Source organism: Crocodylus siamensis, chromosome 4, assembly GCF_052110815.1.
Source record: "Crocodylus siamensis isolate JL-2025a chromosome 4, ASM5211081v1, whole genome shotgun sequence".
Taxonomy (NCBI): domain Eukaryota; kingdom Metazoa; phylum Chordata; order Crocodylia; family Crocodylidae; genus Crocodylus; species Crocodylus siamensis.
In genome coordinates, this window is record NC_143398.1 from 57,039,152 (window position 1) to 57,060,101 (window position 20,950).

Here is a 20,950-nt window from a genome sequence, read left to right on the forward strand (position 1 = left end):
TGGTGGTAGGGAAATGGAGAGAACAGGGGCAGTGCGCCTGTCACGTTCTCTCCATGTAAAGACGTTATATTTATACCAAGAATTATGCTCCTGTGGTACTGCAAAAAGTGAGCATACAGACATTCGAGATGATTTTTGCAGAATAAAATATGGCAGTTCCACAAAGAAATTTTAGCTCTTTCCAACAGAAGCTTCTCAGCATTGCAGCAATTTCTAGCACTGCTTGTACTACCTGTCCAGTTACACAATGCACCACAGGATGTATCTTAGTCCTTCACTTTAGTCAGGAGGCTGAGCTCCTGGCTCCCTCCCCTCCCTTCCCCCTGGCACCAGGGGGTCTGTCTGGCATCCTGGACTCTACTACCCCAGAGAGAGTGAGGCAGGCTCATAGACTGCTATGTAATGACCGGTTTTCGCTGTAAAATCATTTGTGCTCAAGAAACAAGTCCAGAATCCACTTCCCAGACAATCCTGCCATGCCAAAAATGTTCCTGTAACATCAGCATCTCTGGCATTATTTACACGCCAAACTGGAGGAAAGGTCCCCAAGCAAGAGGCTCTTTCTACTGTACTGCTGTAGCATTTGCTACTAAATCCAAATATTTGTGCAACTTCTAAGTTTACTCTAAATTTTTCCACTCATAAGGAATACGGTCATCACATACTCATAGTGACAGAACTTTTATAACATGGTCTACACCTTTTCTGACTCTCTAACTTAGTGGTTCTCAACCTTTTTTGTACCAGGGCCCATTTGTAAACATTGATGGCCAGTCCCAACCCAGTGCCCCTCACTCCCAACCCACTGCCCCCTACCTCCAGGCTCCAGCCTCCCAGTGTGTGGGGCAGGGGGGACCTAAGCAGTCCCTTGCAGGCTGGAACTCTGCCAGTCTGCAAGGGAAAAGCCACAGTTTCCCACATTTTTCTCCTTTAAAGAAGAATACATTTTTTAAGTTTGTCTGCAACCCTTTCATATAGTCTTGCGACCCACAGGTTCAGAAATGCTGCTATAACTGATACACATATTAAAGCTAAGAAATCCAACAAAGGTTCAATAGTTAAAATTATAGTAGCATAATTCTTGCAGAGGAAACCTAGCAACTCAAGTGATGACAAACTATAATTCTGTATTTTCTCTAAGGATTTTATCACATTTCTGATCATTTTTGTTTGGAGTGGATCTCTAAGAAAGCACACACAAATCATGTATCAGCTCTTATCTACTGGAAGCCTTTACCAAGATAGTTGTCATCTTCTGGTTTTCCTGAATAACTGTGCTGACGTATATCGATATTTGTTGCTCCCTTGGGAATCCTTACTACCACATTATAACCTGGAATAAATTGGGTATAAATTAGTTCCTATAAATACCAGAAATAAACACGTATCTGTACGTGTGAACTTCCTAAAAAGGCATTTAATCAGTTTGATTCCCTTTACACTACTATCTGTTCAGACTGTCTATGCCTCTTAGACACAAGCCCAAGAACGCCTTCAAGAGACAAGCCCCGCCCACTCACTCCTCCTCTACAAAAGCTGCATACTGAAAAAGTGGCATGGTTGATGTTAGAGTAGTACAGGGTGCACCTAGCACTGTGCTTATGAGCATGCCCGACACTGAGGTAGGGAGGGTCCTTAGGTACAATCCAAAACAATAACCACGTGATGTGGTGCATGTGGGACAGAAGCAAGCAGACCAGGCTTCTTTCTTGGCAGTGATCTCATAGTCACTTTGGAGGAGGTACTTTCAGAGCACTGGTCAAATGTGCTCCCTTCTTGATGCAGTGCTATCATATTCTACATCTCTAGCTAACCCCAGGTGATTGGGAGTGTTTTGAAGTGACAAATAATAGGTAACAAGGTCTATTTCTGAAAGAAACAATCACATTTTCCCACACGAACAGTTTAAAATGCCCTTTTTTAAGGCTGCTCTCCAAAAGCACCTTTGTGTCTAGAAACAGTTTTCTATCATGAACCCGTATAATAAGTAATTACACACTTAATCAGAGCTATTAATATAATCGTTACTAATTTATCAGTTTACTGCCAGTTTATATCCCCATTTTACAAGCATTACTTGAGTTTTCACTGGATTAAATTTCAATGATCTAGCTCTTACCTTTGGGTTATAAACCAACCAACTGTCTCCTTTGCAGTTTCCTACCCCATTAATTGTACTATATTTTTAAGGATATAATACTAATTTAATCCAGTGATTCTAAACCAGGGTGATACAGTACCCTGAGATGCCATGAGATCCTTTTAAGGGTGCCAAACAATGTTAGCACTGTTAAGTGTACGAACACCTAGAAATGATTCCCAAGATAAACCAAGAGATTTGAAACAGGAACCTATAATATAAAAAAAATTCTGGCCTGTTGTGGTTTGAGTTCTCTGCAACAGAAAAAACTGCTCTATCTTTCCATAGTTGAAAAATGGGTGAAAGCAAAAAGCTGGTATTTTCAGTGGAGTGCCCTGAATCTAACCAGGAGTGTCTAGAGTCTGAGAAGGTTAAGAACTACTCATTTATCCACTTAACACAGTTAATTTTATCACTGGTTGATTACATCTACCACATGATGGCAGCACTGCAATTGCAAACTATTGCAACTTGCACTCCCTCAGCAAATATGTGAATGTCACAATAAGTCTACTTTTCTAATATATATTAAAGGCAAAGCACTAAGCAACCTTCTATCACTCATGCAAAAGAGAGTGGAAGCATACTGAAAACAAGAAAAAAGATAGGTACTTGGAGAGAAAACAAAATATGAAAAGAAGTGTAAAAACAAAGCTATGAAGAGTGCTGTTGTGAGAAAAATGGAAAATTTGGTCATTGGCTTTTGCTAGTACATTAGCATTTAATTGTTGTGAGCACCAATGTGTCCTTTACTTAACATTCTCATAAACATGGCCTGCAGATCATACGGATTGCCATTGCAAAGGCATATACCAAACCCCATCATTCTGCCCACGAAACATGCCTTATGTCTGTAGGGAGCATCTACCACTGCAAACCCCTGAAACAATAAATCTCAGAGTTCTGTACTCACAATCTTGAGAGGTGCACCCATATCCTCCAAATCCCTGGAAAGGTCTGTTTGCTATAAAGTAACACCTCACTAACTGCGGTGATGTGGCTAGTACTATCTTGGGATCTACCTCTCTGTTCTGGTAGAGATTATGGGACAGATGACCATCACATCCTGTGTATGCTCACACATTCCTGTTTGAGCACAGATGATAAAATGTCTGACTACTTATTCACAACAAAGTTAGGCTTCTACATGACCTGTCATACTGACAGATGGTGCATGATGGCTCTGGGACTTAAGTAATAAAGTAAAACTTAAATATTTTACAAATAATTAAAATGGAAAGAAACCATTTTTTTCTTCATGCAAGAGAAACCTTTTAATCTTTCACATGAAGTTTTGTTCTGACCTATGCCCTATGTAAGGCCACCAAAAATCAGAGAACAATTAAATAAGTACGACTAGTAGAATGGGCCACAACATAATGCCATGCCATTGTAACAGAAGCTCAGCATGGGAGTCTTAAAGGATAATGGCTTTAAAGACATGAAGCTTCTTTTATGCTTATGAGGAGGCCTGTGATAACAAGGAAAACAAATTACAGTGACTGGTGCTGCAAAGTGCAGTACAGGCTCTGTGGCACAGCTATGCAGAACCTAATTCATGCCATGTCCCAACCCCTCAATGTATACACTAATCAGTTTTCCTAAATGAACTGGTGAGTTCTTAACTATGTTATTCCCTCAGAACATAGAGATATACAATACATCAGTTAAAACTTAATAGAGAAAAAAATAAGTAAACTTCTTTCACAACGGAAAGAAACTCTAGCCTCTCTTTTTAATAATTTACTTTTTTTAGGACACAGTGCTAACTAAAAGTGACTGAATTAATAACTTTCTTTTTAAATAATTAAAACTAATAGAAAATAAAATATATCCAAAATGAGTCTCCATGTTTCAGCAACAAGACCAAGAACATGTCTGACAGCCGGAACTGCTGACAGCCTTGATGGCAATGGACTGAATGGCTCTTTTATCATAACAGATATTTATTGATATCAGACACATTTTTGTGACAGAAGCTCAGGGTGGAGTCTTAAAGCACAATAGGCCTAAGGACATGAAGGCTCTTTTATACTGGCTTGTGAGGGGGCCTATGACACCAAAGAAAATAAACTGCAGTAACCCGCTGTATTATATGTCAATACAAATCTCTTATTGAATATGTCAATCATACAGTAAAAGATCATTCATGAAAATGAAAGAAATCCACAGCTCCTTTACACAGTTTCCCAAAACCTTATATTTTTCCCTTTACAGTATTGAACATACATTAACAAAGTCATATTTTCTGATTTAATAATAGGCATTTACTGTGCCTTTCAACATCAATCAGCACAGAGACAAGAGGAGATTATGTAAATATGTGTGTTGCGGAGATGGGAGAAACAAAGGGATGGGAAGGTGGCACAGTGCCATCTTTATGCCTTTTGGTATTTTTTCCCTGGGCCCTGATGTAAGCATAGGCTATCTGCCAGGGAGGAATCACTAAAATCTTGGTATACACTTTCCCTTGTCAACCAATCCCTTCTCCTTAGGGATGGGGAAAGGTGCCAATGTACAGCCATTCTGGCAACTCTGTGTTGGCTAGGCATTCTCCCTTATGTCAGGAGCCATTTTTACCAAGTTTGCTTTTCCCTTAGACCAGCGAAGCAGCACAAAGGGCCCTTGAGAATTTACATCAGCTACATCTCCTATGAGTTTCTACCTGATCTTTAACTATATATAAAACTTCAGTTCTGTATGTTATGCTTGGCAGAAGTTGCTATTTACACACACAATGGTTTCTCCTGCACTCTTGTATAATGATTGCACATGGAAGTAAGAGCTGCACATACTGAGATCAGGGAAGTCAGTCACAGGTTCTCTGACTCTGTAGGAGGCTTGCTCATATTAATTACCATTGTACAGAAGAAGTTTATCTTATGGTAAACTTGGAAAAGAGAGGGTGTCACATCTCCTGGGTCTATATCTGTCTTTAAAATAAAAAAAGAAAACCAGCCAATAACTTAACCCAGAAGAATAAATCCTGGGTTAAAACAGGACAAGCTGGGACGGACAGGACAATCCTGGGGCAGACGGGACAAGCTCGATCTTAACTTATGGTTGTGTAATTCCAACAGAGATCCATCACAGAGCTCACAAGGCAGGAAACAGGCTCGCCTAGAAGTTGCTCTGCAACTTCTCACCACATCATTTTCTCATCTCTTTTGTTCTGACATTAAGCAGCAGTCTGACTTTTTTCCTAAATCAAAATGGCACATATGAAAGAGCATGCATGACTCAGAGTCACCAGTATTTTCTGTTGGCAGAGGACCTAAAGAACATGTATACTGGTATTATACTCTTGCAAACCTGAATATAATTACTTGAGTTACCCCAAACTAGACTGAAATATAAAATAAGAATAAAACATACCATAATGAGCCCTGTTGAAGGTGCCTGCAAGAGTCTTACATGAAGAGTTATCTCCACCGCAAATTCCACATTTATCTCTCTTTGCCTTAGAATTCAAAACATGATCACAGCCAGCTTGCTACAAGAAACATAAATTGTGGTTTGTATGTGCTATAAAACATAATTCAGCTAAGAAACTACAATGAAAACTGCATTTTAAGCTTTTGACCCCTCAATGATTTTTTCACTGAACCTATCAAAAGATTATCTCCATCTTTCTTGGCAACTCTTTTATGTTTTTAGGTACTAGGATATAAAGACAAAGTACAGTAGGCTCTATTATTCTAAGAAAGTACAAGGCAAATGTAGGTCCCAAACAGACATTCATTTCTAGTGGCAGAAATTTCTGAGAAATTTCCAGTGCTAAAAAGGTTTCTGGAAGAGGAAGCAGTACAAACTTTCAGCCTCCAACAGCCTCCTCTCTGCTACTCCTTACACTTTCATGTGACCACAGAGATCCCAGTCTGGGAAAAGGTGTTGGGAGCAGCAGCTACTCCACTCCTGGCAGGAGAGTTCCTGGTGGAGCAAGGGAAGAGAACAGAGCAGTGGTGAAAGGCTCCTCGTGCTTCCTCTGACTAGGGACACCCAGTTCTGGGGAACAGGCAGGGAATCTTTTCCCATTGCTCTACTCCACCCACAAACTGGTCCAGGAGGGGAGTGGGGCAACAGGGCAAAGTCCCCAGCCTGGTCTCCATAGTTTGAGGAAGCAAAGGGAGCAATGTTCTCCTGCCCTGGGTGAAAACATTCCTGGTTGCACCTGCTTTTAAAAATCTTCACGTGTGTTGTCCAGCTGAGCGATACATATGGCATTCAAAGCCCACAGTACCAGGAATGCCATGGGGAAAGTTTCCCCAAGCCCTTTTCCCAGCCCTACCAACTTTGAAATCACTGCCCTGCTGCCCAGCTGAGCAGCTGGAGCAGAGAAGGGGAGAGGAGGGGAGGGGGTAAGGGGAAGCCAGCAGGGCCAGGAACTTAGTCTCCAAGCCCTTTTTCCACTCCCAAATTTCAAAATCTCTTCCCCTACAACTCAGTTGGGCAGTGGGGACAGTGATTTCAAAGACAGAGAGGCAGGGAACTGAGCTTGGGAAGAACCTCCCAACTTGGTTCCCAATCACTGGCTTTGAAAACCCCACCCCACCACCCAGCTGAGGAAGTCCCTGGTTTTAGAAAGAGGAAGAGAGACTGGGTAAAGACCATGTTCCATTTCCAAAACTGGGCATTTCTCAGTCTGGGGAAGAAGCAGGGAGTCCCACTGCTTCCCTTCTTTCCCAAACCAGACTGGGAGAGGAATGTACAAGCATTCATTCCTGCAAGAAAGTTTATTGCACCTGGAAGTTCCTTCTCCTGGAGGGGGCTTGTTGCTCTTGGGATAATCTGCATGTACACTTATAAGCTTATAGTTCCTACTAGGAAAGTATTGATTCTCCTCGTAGAAATGTAATGCTTGTACATGGCCTTAGTTAATGTGTCAAGAAATTTGGAAGTATATACAGGCGACCCTAGCCATTTGTGAGGGATATTTTCTTGTATCTCCCTGCAAATGGTGAATCCACGAACAAGGCACTGCATTCATGAACGTCGTCTGTATTCATGAAATCAGTGCCACCCAGCAGCCAGTGAGGGGGGGCATGGCTGCTCTGGTGACAGTGGGAGCATGGCGGTGGAAGCATGGCGGCAGCCCAGCAGTAGCGGCAGGAGCGTGGTGGCAGCTCAGTGGCAGCGGTGGCAGACTGGCAGCAGTGGCAAGCACAGAGCTCCCGTAAGTGTATTTAAGAAGTGGGTTCAGCATTCGCAAATATTCGAATTGCGAACACCAAACCCATGAATAGTGAGGGTTTCCTGTATTTAATATTTTCCTATCTAATAATAATGTTTTCCTATCTAAATAATGAATGCTTACTATAATTTTAAAGCCAAATTTACTTAAAACATTCTAGAAATTTGAAATTGGTCTTTTTTTCAATACAGTATTTTGTACACTCAAACATCATTTCTTTAAAGCTCCATGATCCAGATCCTATTCTACCTCTGAGATGTCTAAATGTTGCCCATTGCTTTCAGGTATCTAAGTCATTCTATGCTATCATATTCCACCACAAGCAACAACCACAAAACCACCAAGATACCCAGATTTCATAGAAGCCTAACTCTACCTAAACTCTGTTCCAACCCAGTTCCATTCTTAGAAGCTCAAATTTCACAAAAGTCCCTGATTGAACAAGGTTTAACACTGAGACTAAGTGCATGTGTCCACTGTTTGCCCCACAGCCTAGTAGTTAAGGCATTTTCTTCAGAAGTAAAAGACCTAGATTGTAAACCCTTCTCACCCTGAGAGGACTTGAACCCCTATCTCCTATTTCCCTATAAGTGCCTAAACCACCAACCTAGTGGCTAGGATACCCTCCATCCCTCCTACTGAAGCTGGGTCAATTTGTGGAAAGGAATGTAAGATGGAACCTGATTCTGTAAGCCCACAAAGAATGGTAGTTTCCATGGAGAGAAGGAATCCTAGGTTCTAGTCTCTGTCTCTGATGACATTTCTTACATTTTACATGCAATATTCATGGGATAGAATGCATAAACAGTACACACAATTGTGCTTTCTGCCAGTTTCACTTCTGATGGTACAAAAGGCCATAATTTATCTTTACTTTATGCAACTCCATTAACAATGAGTAGAACTGCATGGGGATGGAAATTAAAATCTGTCTCAAAGTTTGGGATTATGTTAGCTTGTCCTTCCTTCTAAAATGCTTATTGCTTTATTAGCTCTACCTCTAATCACTTTATTGAGCGCATTTAAATAAAACTACTTTATTTTAGTGATTTTCAAAGCTTTCTTCAACTGCATTTTATATATATTTTAATATAGTATTCAAGTTAAGTTTAAATACCCTGCATAAACCTTGAACACATATATCGTTGGTTTCAATCCCACAGGGAGTACCATCAATAACTCTATCCTTCAGCTGATAGTAAGAAGTCGTTCCAGAAACTCGGCAATAGAGTTTACAGCGATCTTTCATAGAAACTGCAAAGAAAATTCAACAGTAAGTATGTTTTCTATAATAAAGGCTTAAGTAAATAAACATTTTATTTAGTTAGCAAAGAAAACTTTTAATTTCTTACTGCCACTGTACTTTGGAAGCCAGCGCACAGCTGATGTAAGACCATTGATGTTGAAATGTTTTCCATCAAAGTCAGAACATTGCTGCTCTCGAAAACCCTTTTTTCCTCTTGGACAAGAATCAGTATTACATGATCGAAATTTCATCCTGCGCCCCACACAATATTTCCCTCCATTTTTTGGCCTAAAAAATAAATGAAAAGTATAAAAATATTTTTTGTCATTTGTATCTAAAATATTTCTTTCTATAGGCAAGCAATGTTGAATGGAATTTGAAAGAAGATTTTTACATTTTTTTCTTTAGCTGCTCATTATGGAAAACCTTTAAAAGAGCCTTTTTAAACAATCCATTCAACAGTTTCCCCATAAAAACAGTATTTTCACTAGATTCTTCTCTACAAGGTATAAAGTGACTATTAAGTGAATTTAAAGCATGACCAGTGTAGAATCAGACATTTCCTGTCTCATATAATTAGAATAACTAAATGAACACCTGTCTATCTCATTTTATTTTCCTTATATTACTGGTACTTTTTGTTATACTGCACTAGTCTAGGGGCCCCAAAAAGAATCATAACACATTTCACACTATGTACACAAATACACAGTGAAGCTATCTACACAAGATGCTACTACACAGTGGTTACTGCACGTTTATTTAGTACTTGCTTATATAAGTATTAAATAAATAAGCAGTAACCAGATTTACTGCACAGTAGCACCAGTAAATGCCTTTTAAGTGATGCTACTGCACAGTAGCCTAATACTACTGCACAGGAGTGTCATAGCATGGATTTTTGCCATGTGGTGCTACTGTACAGTAATATCAGGCTACTGTGCGATCAGTGTCTCATGTAGACGTGGTCCGTAAGAGGTATTATTTCCCCCAAGGAACTTCCATTTTCCCAAGGAGAATGACATCAACAATGAGGCCAAAATAAGGACCTCAGCAATTATGTTCTAAAATTCTGATACTAATTTCAATCCACTGACAAAGACAGATTGCCAGGGAAGGGAGAACAAAAGGAGATAACATATTGGAAGGAAGTGAGGAAATAAAATAATACAGTTTACTTTACAGTGTCTAGTGACCTAGCTGGTTCCCAGACTAGAAATCTAAATTGTTCTTTGAAATCAAGACTGGATATTCTTAGTATTAGCAACTCTTCAACATAATATTTTAGTATGTTCTATATACTTGTGACAAGGAGCCAGAAGTCCCAGTCACTAAGTAGAGAGTGCAGCAGGCCAAGCCTGCTATGTGGGACTGCAGAAGAGGGATTGACAGAAGTAATGGGTCAGGACTGGGGCAGAAGCACTGGGTCCAGAGCCCACAAACAGTAAGACCAGGGGCCAAGGGGCCCAGAGCTCATGAAGGACAGGACCAGCCAAAGTAAAGTGGCCCAAGGCCAGAAGCAAAACTACCTCCACTGTGTAGGGGCAGTCTTCCTGTCCAAATCATAACATCAAGGTATGGCAGGTGAGACAATACGGCATGACCCTGAGAGGACAGAGGAGGTGAGCAAGGTGGGGGTCGAGATGCTCTCTGTCGGGGGGACTTGGCTGACCCCGCACCAGACCTGCTACAATACTAAGCCAATTACATATAAGTTAAATACAATAATTCTGACAGCCATCCAAAATATAATGATACAATGCATATGAGATTAGAATTTGGACAAATGCCTCTTATCCATCAGAGAACCAACTATAATTGGGAAATTGGTTTGATTCTTGTCCACTTATAAATCTGATGTGTTCAGCTGAATAAACGTAAGCCCCATAAAAGTCCATTCCAAAACTCCTACCAATCTCAGCGGTGGAGGACTAGGGCCTCAAACAGGCATTTATTTCTAGCTATGGAAATTTTTGAGAAATTTTCATCACTAGGAATTGTTCTGGGAGAGGGAATAACTAGCCCCTCTCCCTTCCTCTGCTCCTCCTGTTCCCGGGGGACTGGAACAGAGGGGCAAAGTCCCCCACCCAATTCCCAGAGCAGGCACCCCCAATTTGGGGAGCCAACAGCAAATAGATGATCCTCCACAGCAAGCAAAACCAGTGGAGCTATGGGTGACAGCCTAGAATGTAGCATGAGAAGGGGAGCATTCCCCCACACAGCACTGAGAGCTATGCACCCACAGTCTAAATATGGCATATGGCAGTCTTCCCCTCCTCCCAGCAACAGCATAATCAAAGTTGGTGTTTGCAGCCCTCAAAAGCAGAGTGGAGGGAACAGCAGAACAAAACCCTGGCTTCTTCCTCAACCAGGGCACTTCCTGGCTGGGGAAGAGGCAGGGAACAGATTCTAGTACTCCTCTACCCACCCAGACAAGACCAGGAAAGGATTGTACAAGCATTCACCCTTGCAAGACAGTTTCTCTCAAAGGAGATCTTCCAGGTTGATACCACATGGCATTATTCTGTGAATAAAATGTTACTAATGACTGCATTTTAATAGGTGGTGGCTTGGATATCTACCGCTATTCTCCAAAATATTCTTGCTGGTAATCGTGTGAAAAACTATAGATAGAAAAAAAAATCAAATATTTTGTTAAAAGGATAATAAATAAAAGGATCGTCATTTTGTAGCTGCTACTTGACTAAAATAATTTATTCTAAATTGTGGAAAGTTAAAATAAAAGGGCTTCTCTATAAGCAATTTTAAAATATTTGTAAATATAAATGAAATTAATTTATGTATTTTCTGAAAGATTTCAGAAATGGCAGAATGAACTCTGATTTTATAAGTGACTAAAACAGCTTTTTTTTTTTCTGGTGCCTTGAGCTAACTTTGTGAAATACAATAATAATCACTACACATTAATAAATAAAAAGCAACAATAAAAACATACTCTGGTTGATTGCACAATCTACTTGTGCTTTTGATTCCACCTTCACAGGTTCTTGAACATGAACTATAAGGTCCCCAAGGTCCCCATTCTCCATCTACAGGACGTATTTCCATTTCTTTGTTTACACAGATCCCATGGCGGCAGTGCTGTTGAGTTGACAAATGTAACAGAATTCAAAAATTAACTCTGTGCGCTTAGAATCTGCGAATCAAAATGGAGGTAACATCAAAAATGAAATAAAAGGTAACATGAAACATGGTTAGTAGAAATCAAACATAAAATTTAGTACTGCAGGGTCCTATGTCACAGAAAAAAAAGAAAACCTATAAAACAGACAGGAAAAAGAAAGCTAGGCCTAGCACCCCAAATTCTTCCCAAAGTTTTTCTAAAGCGTGAAGTTTCTTTCTAAAGATCTAAATGAAATGACCAAACTATCAAAGGTCTCAGCACCACTAATGTTCATTCAGTACAATAGAAACTAATGGGCAATTTTGAAAATCCTGCCACATAATTCAGGTGCCTCAATGGAAGCCAAACTCTTGAAATCCTGATTTTAAGTTCTTGTTCATATTTTTTATACACACAATTGTAAATAAGATTTGCAGCAGATTTTAGTCTGAGTTCTCTCTTACATTTTTTTTTCCAGAAATTCAGGTGGAAATGCAAACCTAAAAGCTAGGTACAAACACTGGGGGAGATTAAATAGGGTTCAAAATGGCCACCCAATTTAAAAATGAGTCATACAAATACCGACCTTGCACTTACAGACCTGGTCTCAGCAACCAGCAGTTAATCTAAACCTGTATCTGTATAGAAGTTCCATGCATACAGACACATCTAAAAATTGCAGAACCCACTTTAAGACAAAACTGGGTCTATGCAATATCAAACTTATTCAGTGTAGGTCAAACCAGTGTATGGAACCTCCATACGCTTTCCCTGAGCAGCCCCAGTGCTGGGAAAACCCAGTCCCAGGTCTGCTGTTTTCACCTTCTCCTACCCACACTAGGCTATTTTTTGCCCCTCCCCTAGCATCTTACTCGCTGCCCCCTGACCACCCAACCCTCTCAACCCCCATCCCACAAGCCGTTCCAGGTGCAGCTGCTTTCATTAGCATTCACCACTGCTGGAGTTGATCAAGTAATTCCCAGTAGGGGGAGGGGTGGGAGGGACAGGGTGCAGGTTTACTGGGAGGGACTCCACCCCACCCCTCATGGTTTGCACTGACCCCACCCACCCCACCCCTTACAGGTCATGCCACCCCCCACCCCACCCACAGGTCATGCCAGGCCCACACACCCCACGCATCGGTCATGCTGCCCCTCCCAAACCTCATGAGTTGCTCCTATTACCCCTCACCCACAGGTCACCCCTGCCCTCCCCCAATCTCTGATGGGCTGCACCTCTCCCTCATCTCCCAATACATCCCCAATCCCCAACCTCCCTGCTAGGTCCTCCCATCCTGAATTACCTCATATTGGGCAGCCATTTTGAACCTATTTAACCTCCCTCTAATGCCCCCAAATGTCTGTACTTAGCCAAACAGTGTACCCCATTACAAAACCATTTAGAGTTTCCAGTTCTTAAAAGCTAGGTAGGGATGCAAACAAAAGCTAAAAGAAATATTCATTAATGCTCAGAGGAAGATTCTACATTATGATGTCATTCAGTCACCATGTCACTCCAGATTTGATTTTTCGTGTGCTTGAGCACTTGTAAATAAATGAAAGACTGACAAAAACACCATAAACAAAACTGGTATAAGGTGCTAATCCCATTTTACTTCCTTGGATTTAAATCAAGAGATAGCAGAGATAACAATATAACCATATGCTCTGTTAAGGCCACTGCAATTATTAGACACCATCACCTCATATCTGCAATGAAGCTACTATTGCTTACACAAAACCATAATTGTGCATACTGCTTTCCAGACAAGTAGGAGACGACAGAGTACTTTCCAAAACAGTAAGAGATAGTGGACAAAATACAGAGTGACACTTTAGCTACATGAAACAGGATTTAGCCAGAATTTAAATCCAAAAAGCAATCCAGAAAACAGCCTCAAAGCCTAGTTTCATCCAAACAAATGAACTTGTTTGTCCCATTTTCAGTGGGATGCCTGGGACTAATGTTTAAAATGGAACTGTCCTGGTGCTCTGTACTCACCCCCATTCTCCAATGTGCTCAGCTGACAGCAGAACTCAGAGACAGCTGAGTGTGCCAGAAAGTGGAGTGTCCCATTTTGAAATCAGATAAATGTGGTTACCCTACTTATTCTTCTTGCATTCCTGGCTCCAGAGTGGCCCAGCTTCTTCAACAGGATAAGTTAAAGAGAGCTCCATCTATATTATTCTACAGACTGATGACTAAGGTACTCTCTTGGGAAACTAGAGGTGAAAGTATACAACTCAGGTCTCCTACTTCCCGTATGCCAGATCTGATCACTAGATCATCACACAAAAACCAGCAGTTGTGTTTTAGAAAGAGTAAAAGCTGCTCAGTTGGGCACCTACCTCAGAAAAAGATTTCAAGACTGGGTTCCAAGTGGATAGAGAAGCCTAACATCCAGCCCTTATCCAAGTGTCTAAGGCCTGCAGACTTAGGAATTCAGACACATCTCTATGCTTAGTATTTCCTACTCAGTGTTTTTGTGGAGGTTTTTTAGGAATATCCTTTCTCAACAGATCTAAATATGTTACAGCCAACTCAGGCTTATATTATGGGTATATTATTGGCCACCTATGCTCTGCAATATAGGTCTTGAAAATTATCCTTTTCATTAGCTAGTGTATTGAATTCCTGAGTCAACACTTAAAAGCCACATGCCACAAACAGGTCTACATTTCATCTTGCTCTAGAAATAGGAACTTTTACTCTAATCTCATTCTTTATGCTAAATCCTGATTTCTCTCTCATCTGATCTGGTGTTGGAGCGACTTGAATTTATTATCCTGGGTTACATTGATGCCAACATCAGTGATAACCTCTGAATACCGGTTCTCATAATTTCCCTTATGGGTGAATATGGCAGTATACAAAGTATGTTTTGAATGAGTCCAAAATGGGATTTATCATCATATCAGGAACTTGAGAGAATTACACAATTAGACCATCAGCTCCTTCAGGCTAATGTCAAAACTTAGCTTACCCTCACTGGAAAAAAACCCTAAAAGAACTAAATAAACTATTTCATTAATCTTATAAAATGACAGGCAAAATATGGTTTTGGTTCTCCGCAGGGCTAGGAACAGAAATTAAATATAAATTGGTATAAGTGATTGGAAACCAGTTCAAATATGTAACACAACAGAAGTTCAGTGCACGTAAGCTACTTTCAAAATGGCCAAAACTGGTTTAAGATAAACCTGGATAGATGTAGCATCACTTTTGGATCTATTCCAACAGCTGCAAAGAGTGGACCAGCCACTAGCTACAGAGATATCATGATACTATGAGAAATTTACATAGGATTATGAAAAAATATTAAGAACATGTACATTCAGAGTTTTCCATTAGCATCTCAGGAAATCAAATATTTCAAACACAAGAGAAAATATTATAGATTCCATTTCATAAATGTAAGTATTTCTTTCAAGCATGAGGCTACTGCCTAACTGTTATGGATATCTAGGAGTGCAGTCTAAGGCTAAACTAAAGTTATAACAACTTTATATTTCTGGAAAAGATGAAATTGTACACAGAAATCTTATACTACATCAGGGATTATATCCCTCCATAAAAATGCTAAGCACATGTTCACATCTGGGATTTTAATAGCTTATTCAATTAATTTGTACCACTTATTGTTCTGCTGCATTCCTACAGAAGCAACACAATGAAGTCACAGTGGAAAAATGGTGCACCAGACACATTCCAGATGTTCTATGTATGCTTTTATTTTTAATATTGTTTCACTGCGGATGCATCCATACATGCACTTTACTGGTTAACTAATTAGTTCTGCAGTAAAGCATCACAGTCTACACTGTCAGGGACAATACTGTCTTATGGTGGAGTACTACTGTGCCAAAACATAAATTTAGACAGTAACCTGAAGTGGAAATTGCACCTGGTCAGCCCAGGCAGCAGAGGGCCAGACCCCTCCCTGCTACGTAGCTACATGGCTCCACACATATGGCACTGTGGAGCCATGGGGCATGACATATGGCACTGTCATGCCCCAGCCAGCCCCTCTGCCACCCAACACTGCCACCCAGAGCCCAGGACTGATCCCCTGAGCCTGATGCCAGCCCGGGCCTGCTCTGCCCCAACACAAAGTGCCACTGTCCCGGGAACACATGTAGATGCTGCACCTGTGAGCAGTGTACACCGGCTCAAAGTGCTCTGGAGTTTATGATGTTGCATTAATTGCATATATAGATGCACCCCTTGGACACATCTACTCATGCACTTAATGCAACTGAATAAACTCTGGCACAGTTTGTGCTGGAGCAAACAAATCCAGACATCACCATCTATACATTTGTATAAGTGCAGTAATTTATTCCACCATTGGATAGTACTTGTGTCTGATGGAATTATCCTATGGCTCAGTAAATTAGTCTACACCAGCCTAATTGCCATGCACGTGTAGATGGTGATGCTTTACTGGACAACAAATTAGTCTACAGCAAAACACAGATAGAATCATAGAATAGAAGGACTGAAAGGGACCTGTAAGATCCTCAAGTCCATACTATGCGGGGACAGTACTGTTTACATCTTTCAATTCTGAAAACTGGACATTTATACTTGCTCTTTGTTTTCCATCCTTAAGCCAATTTCTGATCTATAAATAGATCTTCCCTCTAATCCTGTGATAACCGTATTTCATTAAGACTTTTGATGTGGCATTTTATCAATGGCTTTTGGAAATCCAGATATCTTGTGTCAGCTTGATCCATGTTCTTGTTGACACTTTCAAAGAATTCTAATACAGGTTTTGCCAACCACGGTTTTGAGTATCCATGCTCAGAGAAGGAGGGGGGTACAGTCAGAAAATACCCCCCCACAGTTCCCCTGGCCATGCCTTGCACTCTTCCCCTCCACCCCCGCTACTTGCCTGTGCCCGTCCTTCCCCCAGCCCTGCTGGTTTTGCGAACCACAGTTTTGCCAACCACGGGAACTTTCAGGAACCTAATCCCCACTGTTGGCAAAGGAAACCTGTAGGTTCATACAGCATGACCTCCTTTCAGAAAAGCCATGCTGATTTCTCCCAGGCAAGTTCTCTTCATTCATGCGGTGACCAATCCAATTTTTAATTATTGTTCCTACCGACTTCCTAGGCAGAGAAGTTAGTCTTACTTGGCTTGTAGTTCTCTGGCTCCCCTCTGGAGCCGTTTTTAAAGGCCGGGTTTATATTGGCAACCCTCTGGTCCTCTAGTCTCAAGGCCTCTTTTTAGTGATAGTTTGCATACTGAGGTATGCGGTAAGCAGCAATTTCAGATTTGAACTCCTTAAGGACTGTAGGGTGAATGACATCAGGTTCTCATGATTTGTTACTGTTTCCTCTAAATCAATGTCCTCTAAAACCCTCACGTACTGACAGCTCAGTTCTACTTCTCTAAGTAAAATGGTTCTGCTGAGGAAATCTCCCAACTTCTTCCACCTATTTTTTCCAGCCTAGTCATCTATACTTGCACCATTTCACCACAGGTGAGATTTTAAACTAATGCCACTATTGCAGGAGGACAGGTGTTAGTGCAGACTTTGCCAGCCTATTTAGGACCCTGGATAATTACAGGCAACTATACCACCTACAAAAACAGGCTGTGACATAGTGTGACATGCTACACCCATTCTATAAGAGGTATCTCGTAGATGAGAACTACTGCATTTACATTAATAGGGTTCTGTGTGCACATCAACAGGCTCTGCAGGGCTTAGCTAACCATTCTTTGGTTCCTTTGCTAACCATCTATAGACTTTCAGGAACAAGGGCAAGTTGAGAACATCAGCAAAATCAAGGGTATTTTCTTCTCTGAGTACTTATCTATATTCCATATATGGAAGCTCTATCAAGCAGTGATTCCACTGGAAGAAGTGCTAAAGTTCTAACCAAATATTGACTGAAGTACTATCTTTGAGAATGCAGTTTCTGCTTTACTGAAAAGTCCTTTACCAAAATATTTAACATGGCATAACATAGCCACAAATAACCTTGACAAATATATGCGAGATTTGATCCATGTACTTAAAAAGAAAATCCTCTAGCCGCATACAGAGTTCTTTCCAAGTCATCATTAGGAAGATCTACTCAAACAACTATGGTCTGACTAATGTGAAATTCTGATACAGTCTTCAAGAGATGATCTGAGTGAAACGTATGCCAGATTTTCTCTCCAATAAACTGTGCAAGTTGGCCTTGACAACAAGCCTGTTATATAAGTAGCAGGCCCTGGCACCTCCACCAATCTCCAGCAGCTGGGTCTTTAAAGAAAAAAGTGACCTCCACTCAGGTTTTCTCAAAGAACAGTTGCAGGCACCTATCCCTCAGCGCAGAATTTAAGCCTCTGAATCACAAGTGGATGGGATGACTCCCTGATGCCCTGCACTCAGAACCCCAACCTCCAGAGGAGGGTGGGACTGTGGAGACCTCTATATATTTTGCAATTCTTTTTCATATGTACCCTACAGGACAGCCCAAGGATTCATGTATTTTTGGATTTAACAATTTCTCTTGGAAAAATGTTTTCAAGTAATGTGGTATTTATTCCAAAGGGCTGTAAATTTGAGTCATTCACCATGGCAAACGTTACTGCAAACTAATAAATATTAACATAGAAGTTTAGGTTTATTTACTGTCTTTTTATAGTAAAGTCTCCCTGAAGTATTAAATAAGCCAAGGACTGTAAAACCCATATCCTCCTCTGCTTTGCTGTCGGTCTGCATGCTATTGGAAGAGCTGGCAGACGTCTCCACCTCCTAGCGACCTTGTGAAGCCCGCAAGACAAACAAAAAAAAGCCACCTGAAGTGAAGGAACACAATGTGAATACCAATGTACTGAAAAGAACAGAGACAGCAGAGCAGCTGTATCTGGGCTGCTGCCAGACCTGAGCTTCAGAAAATAGAAGTTTGAGAAAGAGAAAGAAGATTTTCAGAGATTCTGGCAGAAAGCCTGACAAGCTAAAATCATTTACTTTCATATACAACTGTTGGGTGAACAAAGTGCACATTGATGAAACTGGCAGAGACTACAAGTTATCCAGACAGTCAGGGTGAAAGTGAAGCAGGTTTTAAATTTTAGGAAGCAATTAAAGCTGAAAAGGAGATGATCAAAGCCCAAGATAAATGTTTTCCTTTAATGTCTATTGAGAAGCTGAAACACACTATACTTCAGTTTGTCTGCTACTATTATAGGAAATGCTATCTGTAACTACTAAATTTGTGTAGTAGTGGTACTAGCAGCTGCAGCAGCAGCAGCAACAGAAGCAGTAGCTGCAGCAGCAATGTAACTCTACAGGCTTGGCACTGTAGACAACAAACACTAAAATGAAAAAAGCCTCTGTTCCACAGAGCTTGACATAAAAAATAACAGATAGACTGACAGGCAGAGAAGGTATTAAGAAATATAGAAAAAGCAGTCTATTCACTCACTTTGGAGGATTTTATACTATTAGTTTTAGATCTACTTGTGTTTTCAAGCAGCTGAAATAGGGTGGCCATAACTGACAGCTGGTTGCCAACATTAACCTTTACAAAACAGACCTGCACACAAAAGAGGAGCATGATATATTTATTAGAATCCCAAGTTCTAAAACTATACACAAAGAGAAAAACAGTACTGACTAGGCTAAATCTAAGCTTACATTATTTAAAGCTAATTGATAACTCTTTAAAAAGAGATTATTACTTCTTTATTTATAGAGGCAAAAATGTATGTTGACATGCTCTATATTAAACAACTACTAGATAAAATACATAAACATTAATTAGAGCAAGGACTGAGACCTATCCCAAATGCACTCACCACTAAAGTACAGCGTGGTGCTTTTGCCCTGCCCCTGAGGCAATGAATCTTTAGTTTTTTGATGCAAAGCAGAATGGCTTCACTGAGAGAAATTGGGAATATCACCAAGTGTATATCCTGGTGCTAGAGCTTTCTTTGGTAGAACCCACACTCCACAAAATTCAGTTCCGGAGCAAGGATGCCAGGAGACAGCTAACTGCTAGGACACAGTTTAAGACAGATTACAAAAGGAAGTAGAAACAGCAGCTTCCTTTTAAACTTAACACCATTGTTATCAACATTGCACCCCTAAACCTTGGAATGTGGTGTTCAGGAAACACAGCCCAGTGACATGCATGTTACAATATTATATCGCTTGGTTTAATTTTGCAACTGTTGAGTTTAAAAGGGTATAACCTACATAGCCAGTTTTCTGCAACTGCAGGGTGATACATAGCAGACATTGGTCTTTCTGATCTATTTTAGTGATGTTGCCCCAGGTAAGTATTGAGCACTAGGAAAAGCTAAGCCTTACCATTCCAGGACCACAGTTGGTTCCATCAGCCAATGGCATATGCTGAGTACGACAGCCCTTATGAACTCCTTCAACACTTGTACACCATAAGCGTTTGCATTGCTTCTGCAAACAAAACAAAACAAAACAAAACAAAAAAAACAGGAGTGCCCTTGTTATACCTGCAACATTATTTTGGGCAATCCAAAATTTATCTCTCTGGACATATGCACCTGGTAAATCCTTGCAGACAAAAAAAACCTTCTAAAATCTGTCACTACCAATATTTTTCAAAAGCGATACTCTGAATAATAAAAAAAACAATCCAGCATAAAGGGGAGACAAGTAATATAAAACATTTTGAGGAAAATTCACTAGATAAACAACGAGTAAACTTCATATTTTAATTTCTCAGCTAATAAAAACCAATTACAAATATAATTCAGATTCAGGTTATATAGCAGAAGGTCTGAATTTAATTGCCAAGTAAAGCCAATAATTAAACTGACTTTCCAAAAATAACCCCAGCTGTTCATCTAAAAAAAATAATAGTAGAAATTCTCTTTTTCAAACTACTACTACACAGTAAAAATGTTTTTTCACTGACTAAACAGCATGAGTTGTTTATGAGGTAATCATTGTTGAAGAGCCCTATCTACGGGTATTTATACCTTTATATCATTTCTCCTAAATTATTTCACATTCACTCTGGGACAATTTCTGAATCCCTAACTTGCACTGAAGAAAACTTTACTTCAACCTCCTCAGCCCCTGCCAAAAAAGTCCTGAACTCAAGCTGGTCCTATATTATCTCATCTAATTAGTTCCACCAAGCAAAGTCATCTTCTGTGGGTGAAACTCAAAAACAAACCATTTATACAGTTTTGGCAGTATGCCACTTTTAATGAGTAGGACTTAATGATATTTTAAGTTTATACTGACAGCCAACAA

General features: G+C 40.3%; 1 protein-coding gene across 3 annotated transcripts in view; it reads right to left on the reverse strand.

Annotated features, from left to right (window-relative positions):
- Nucleotides 1-20,950, reverse strand: part of ADAMTS20 (ADAM metallopeptidase with thrombospondin type 1 motif 20) — a 178,580-nt gene that overhangs the window by 114,875 nt on the left and 42,755 nt on the right. For 2 of the 3 annotated variants that reach the window (XM_090042353.1, XM_090042354.1), the window contains exons 11-16: nt 20,021-20,125; nt 11,534-11,679; nt 8,684-8,865; nt 8,449-8,585; nt 5,516-5,633; nt 1,238-1,333 (exon numbers count right to left, since the gene is read on the reverse strand). In XM_090042353.1, coding sequence (XP_089898479.1) covers nt 1,238-1,333; nt 5,516-5,633; nt 8,449-8,585; nt 8,684-8,865; nt 11,534-11,679; nt 20,021-20,125 — 784 coding nt within the window. The remainder of the gene's footprint in view (nt 1-1,237; nt 1,334-5,515; nt 5,634-8,448; nt 8,586-8,683; nt 8,866-11,533; nt 11,680-20,020; nt 20,126-20,950) is intronic. The other variant, XM_090042352.1, reaches the window with a different exon arrangement.